The sequence below is a fragment of the Primulina huaijiensis genome, chromosome 10 (assembly GCF_012295235.1).
Source record: "Primulina huaijiensis isolate GDHJ02 chromosome 10, ASM1229523v2, whole genome shotgun sequence".
NCBI lineage: Eukaryota > Viridiplantae > Streptophyta > Magnoliopsida > Lamiales > Gesneriaceae > Primulina > Primulina huaijiensis.
Genome location: NC_133315.1, coordinates 15,643,144 through 15,648,893, shown reverse-complemented (window position 1 = coordinate 15,648,893; position 5,750 = coordinate 15,643,144). Strand labels below are relative to the sequence as shown.

At 35.6% G+C, this 5,750-nt stretch overlaps 1 protein-coding gene across 2 annotated transcripts in view; it reads right to left on the bottom strand.

Moving 5' to 3' along the window:
* The window catches only part of LOC140985681 (uncharacterized), a 6,080-nt gene extending 902 nt beyond the window's left edge, over positions 1-5,178 (bottom strand). Inside the window, exons 1-4 of one of the 2 annotated variants that reach the window (XM_073453563.1) lie at positions 5,097-5,178; positions 4,713-4,976; positions 3,639-4,627; positions 376-780 (exon numbers count right to left, since the gene is read on the bottom strand). In XM_073453563.1, the coding sequence (XP_073309664.1) occupies positions 376-780; positions 3,639-4,627; positions 4,713-4,831 (1,513 nt within the window). In that variant the 5' untranslated portion in view covers positions 4,832-4,976; positions 5,097-5,178. The remainder of the gene's footprint in view (positions 1-375; positions 781-3,638; positions 4,628-4,712; positions 4,977-5,096) is intronic. The other variant, XM_073453564.1, reaches the window with a different exon arrangement.
* Between the last annotated feature and the right edge of the window lie 572 nt (positions 5,179-5,750).

Here is a 5,750-nt window from a genome sequence, read left to right as displayed (position 1 = left end):
AGTATATATATATATATATATATATATATATATATAGTCTCACGAACTTATCCATGTATGATCATATCAGTCAAACTGAGAGCGTAAACGAAACGAATGGAATATCAATAAAAATATGAAGCTCAAAGTTGAGCTTGAATCGAAATAATTTACTATGTTAGTGAACTGTTCTAACTATTGCTCAAAAGTAGAAGCTCAGCCTGAACTATTGAACAAAATAGCTTGGGCTCAAATTTGGCACACAAAAAAGTTAGAACGTGTTAATAATTTAGGACGCGAAGCTTAAAAAACTCGCTAGCAAGTTTACAACCCCTAGTTCAAACCAAACACAAGCTAAGCGTGTATTTAAAGTACACAATCAAGATTCAATGTTACCTCTTATCAAAGGAACTTGAAGGAGGTTGCGAAGAACGCATCGATTTTTGACGTAGTTGTGAGTTCTAGGCCCTTGGAATGGCTCATCTTCTATAAATCTTTGAATAAGCACCTGGAACTGCTGAAACTCTCCCGCAACCTCGTTGTACCGATGGACTCCACCAGGATCCGAATCCCACAAATCCAAGGCTTTTTCGTACTGCCAATGCAAGAATTCCCAAGAAAGGCAAATCTGGCCAACGTATACGAGTTCGAGGTCGCCCTGCAATTCGGTTATGAACTTCTTCATGGGGTCGCTGCCATGGAGTTTGTGTTTCCATTGCCACAGATTCTGGGTAACTAGGGATTTTAGTGTTGGTGGTGATGGTGGGATTGAGTGGAGAGGCTCCTTTAGCTGCAAGAAGCCTGTGGTCAACACAAATTTGCATGAGGTCATTTACATTGGGAGGTTCAAATCCGTTGTTTTCAGTTGGAGGAGATGTTTAAATTTCGTTCCAAACTTGATATCATTTCAATCCTTTTATGTTAAAAAAAATCCAAATGGCCCTTCCCATCCATCTTCAACATTATTATTCATTATTTTTTGATGATGTGGAAGGAACCCGATGTCGCCACTGTTTGGTGGATACTGGGTAAACTTAATAGCATGCAAATAACATTAGTAAGATAAATTTCACTGAGCTCGTCCGAGAAAATATTAGAGAAAATCAAACTAATGATCGTTATGTTAGAGTAGATGTTCTACAAGCCAACTGTTGGCTAGGGATTTTATTGACTCAGTTGTAATTAACAATCTTTATTTTAATATAATTCATTAGTTCATGGTTTGTTATTTCTTTATCTGTATACCCATGTCATCAAACATAGATAAAAACCTTGATTATACTTTAATGCAAATGAATCGTAATTCGATGTTGAAACTCATTTGTAAACACTGTATGATCTAAATTCGTTCCTAGTCGATTCAGCCGCCTAAAACATGGATAAAGGTCGCTTGAGCTCGAGACTAGCATCTGTGATGTTGTGTACTGCGTTTCTTGGTATGGGCATAGAGATGTCCAAACATGCAGATGGGTAGTCATATGATGATTATACCGAACAACCCTCCCTCGGACTTTCCAAGTGGTTATCATTCATCGAGAGGATAAGTCCGTGGTTATGATTGTACACCATTAGTCCTTACAACCCGGGACAACACTGAGGCTCTATATGCTAGGGCTGTGCTTTGACTCGTTTACTGGCTCCAGGAGAGTCATCAGGTGGCGAGGTTGGGTACAGTTGCGAAACATATAGGAGCCAGTGCATTGTAGTCGGGGATTCACCGCTCACCTGCGGGTGTGGATATCCTATGTGATCTGATGAAATTATAGTGCATGGAATCTCTGGCCAGAGTATGAGATGTACGTTAGAGAAGGAGTTCTCGAACGGTACATGCGATGCCACTATTTATAGTTATCACATAGTTATCGAATTAATATGCAACCCTCGATGAACCAATGGTTGCAGATTCGATCGGGATATATGAGATGAAGGGACCGTACTGTACGTTAATCATAATCGACTGGTTCTTGCAGGCACTATCAGTGATACCTAGGGGATCATGGGGCGATGCTACTAGACGCTCTTACCATGATCCGATGGGTGCAATCAGAAATGAGTTCTGACATTCTTGATCAAGGTGTTGATGAAAAGAATGGGGCTAACTAGGGTAAGCCCGAATAAAAATAAATGTTATTCTGAATCACAAGGAGTTGTGAACCCACGGCTAGCTGTATCCCTGAACCATTGAGGGTCACACAAGTACTGGATCATTTGTTCCCGTTGAGAGAATAAATTCAAGAAGTTGAATTTATATTATATAGTAAATTCAAGGAGTTGAATTTATGATAATTAAATTTTGAGAGAATATATTCAAGTAGTTGAATTTATAAAATTTGAGAATTTGATTTATTAAACTCAAATGTTGGGTTTATTAAATATTAAATTTTGGAAGTGATAAAAATTCAAGGAGTTGAATTTATAATTTAAATAATAAATTCAAATGTTGAATTTATAATGTATTTAATTTATTAAGCTCAAAAGTTGAGTTTATTAATTAATAAATTAAATAAGGTGGGTATGTTTAATGGGCTTGTAAGAGTACAAGTCCATCATAATAAATAATTAAAGTTTTAATAGGCTTTGATTAAATTAATTAAACTAGTTGGACTAGCCCAATTAATTAAATCAAGCCCATTAATGTTAATTATGTCATTAGGCTATTATTTAATTATAAATAACTCATGTTAATTAAAACCCTAGCCTACCACAACACTTTTCTTTCGAGACTTTCAATTTCAAAAGGAAAAATTGGCCACTACCTTTTTGAAGGAAAATTTGAGTCATCTCTCAATCAATTTCTCTCCTACGCAAAACTTCTTCCATATTTTCTAGTGCAAATTGGAAGAGGAATAAACCATCCAGTCGTGGACTTGATAGGAGGATTTCATCGAAGAAAGTTCGTAGGGAATCAACAAGAGCTAATCCGTTTATACCGGATCAGTTGGAGTCCAGTGATTTAATTCACAAAGGTATAATTTTTAAACATCCTATGCATGTTTAATTCCTGAAAACCATACGAGTGTCCAAAAGAATTATTTTGTTTTCAAAATAAAATAAAAATTTTAAACTTTCGCTGCGTTTGGGCACGTAGAAAACAGAGATGCAACACGTTAGACAATCGCTCACTTACTCTACCAACTTAGATATACGTGACTCAACATTACTATTTATTATAGCATGATAAAATTGTTATTCACCATTTAATCATGATCACAACCTCAATCTCGTAAAAAATATTATTATATTTCTATTGGCTCACCTAGGAATGTTGTCCCGTTGGACGCATACTTGTAATGCTTCGGACGGTCTTGCCAAACAAGGTTACACGTCTTTGTTCCGCATTTAATCACTCAAGTATAAACGGGAGTGAGATAAAAAAATTTCCATGCAATAATAACACGAGCCTAATAAATTAAATTACGGCAATCATTTAGTACTTGGGATATGAATCATGATATGAATAGTTTTTTTTTAAAACAAAAAACCATACATTTTTTAATCACAAATATACTTATATCACGCTAGTATTTTAAAAGAAAATTATTCACGAAACCAAAAAATTACTTGAAATATAAATTTTAGAAAACGATTAGTATATATAGGAATTTTCATGTTATTTTTTTATCCTAAAAAAATGTGGCAATGGGCAGTAGTGGACTGACCTATGGCATACATCTTTTGGTAGTTCAAAATATCGAATTTGCGCATCCTTTCTCCGTAGCTCTTGAAGAACTTGTGAAGCTCCCCAATACAGTCTTCATGCTGGAACCTTTCATCAATCTTCCATGGCTTCAAATCTTCCGATATTCTTGGCGACTCCGATTCTTCGAAGATGGTGGGGAGACCCGTGTCCCGAACTTTCCTTAGCTCCATTTTCAGCTGCTCAATCAGTTCTTGATGTTCCCACAATGACTCCAATTTGTTTGCATCATCCGAATGCGAACTTGGCGAGTCCTTTGATTTGTGCTCTTCAGATTGATCTTTTGTCCTGAGTTCTCTGTCGTTGTTATTGTCAAAAAAATCGGCCTGAGACAGGAAATCTGAGTTCAATGTTATATGATCAAGTGGGTCGTCACCAGTGGCAAGAAAGTGCTGCAACAATTCTTGATTTTCTTCGAATTCCGACAACTCATTCTTTGTCTCGATATCGATATCGAATCCATCGTCCAAATCTTTGTTGGACAGGAACTCATCGTTGGTTAAGTCTGTATCAGATTCGACCACAGAATTTTCGCCATCTTGAAATAGATCAAGAAAATCTTCTCGATTTCCAAGAAATTCCTCTGTTTCAACCTCTTCAGCCAAATTTTCAGCATGAGATTTCACACTCACATCATCAACCTGTTTCAAATTTATATCGCAAAAACCTTCTACATCTTCAGATGCATCACGGATTCCATTTCCATTAACTTCATTCACGTGTGAAGTTTCGGTTTCTTCTTGCGAACTGATACTCGCACAAGGGATCACTTCAGAACGAAATGAAAAACATCTATCTTCCTGGAATTCAATAAATTCCTCAAGGGTGGGGAATTTGAATTTCAAAAACGCCTCCGATTCATGTTCTTCTTCATAACAATCAACATTTTCCCCGGTTTCGGTCTCTTGATTAATCGGGGAATCGCCATTTTTCTGCAACCTGTGTCGAAAACTATCGAATAAACAACAACACATAAAGAACTAAAGAAGTAACATAAAAAAGAATCCATGACACTAGAAAAAAGACATGCACGAACCTGGAAAACCACGCGAAAACGAGACTGAGAAGTGGGAGAAAATAAATGGAAACAAAGTACAAAAAACCCTGAATTAAAGATGCTATCTTCTGGAAAATGAAGCGAGAGACATAACCCATTTCCAGGAAACTGAAAAGGATTTACTGAATTTGAAATAAGCATCAATTGTTTTACGGGCTCTGGATTCAGTTTGAAGCAATGAAAAGGCCGGTGATTCGATTCATTACTCCTTTGAATATTTCAAATTACGAATGGACTTTGCACCTGTAAGTAAACACGTTGAGTAAAAAAGAGCCATAAATCAGGGTCTGAAGAAGTTGAAATCCGACCTAATTGGGAGGGAAGATGAGATTTTGACAGCAAGAAATGAGGGGAGATCGTTACCTGCAAGCGACTGGGCACTATAGCTCGTTTCTTTGCTCGCCTACAGGCATGAAATTCTCTGGTATTTATTATTACTAGTAACCAAACCAAACACACGATATGTATGAGTAAATAATATATGAATATTGTCGTTTTCAAAAAAAATTAGACAAATAAATAAAAAAAACATATTGTCATTAATTTCATATATATATATATAGATCGAATTGACTCATCTTATAAATATAAATTCACGGGACTGTCTATCAAAATGCATATTGTTAGTTAATAAGGTAACATTTTCAGGCCTAGCATTAGTAATAAATAGCCCCCTATCCAACTCATTTTCAATTAATTAGCTTCCAACACATTAACTAATTTTGTCCCGTGAATTTAATAAAATACAATTCTTTTGTAATAAATACAAATCGCACTTGCTGAAACATGATCCAATGCTTCATCAGATATTTGGTTTAAATTAAAATAAGAATTTAATTTCGAAAGACGTAAAATTATATTGGATTAATTTGAAATCTGTTATAATCAGTGCAGCTATACCACAAGTGTCTTCGATATCTTTTTAATTTGAAACAAATCTTTCAAATGAAGCAATTAAAGCATACTCTTAGGTTGCGTAATTTAATAAATATTAAGAAATTTGATTTGAAAATGGAT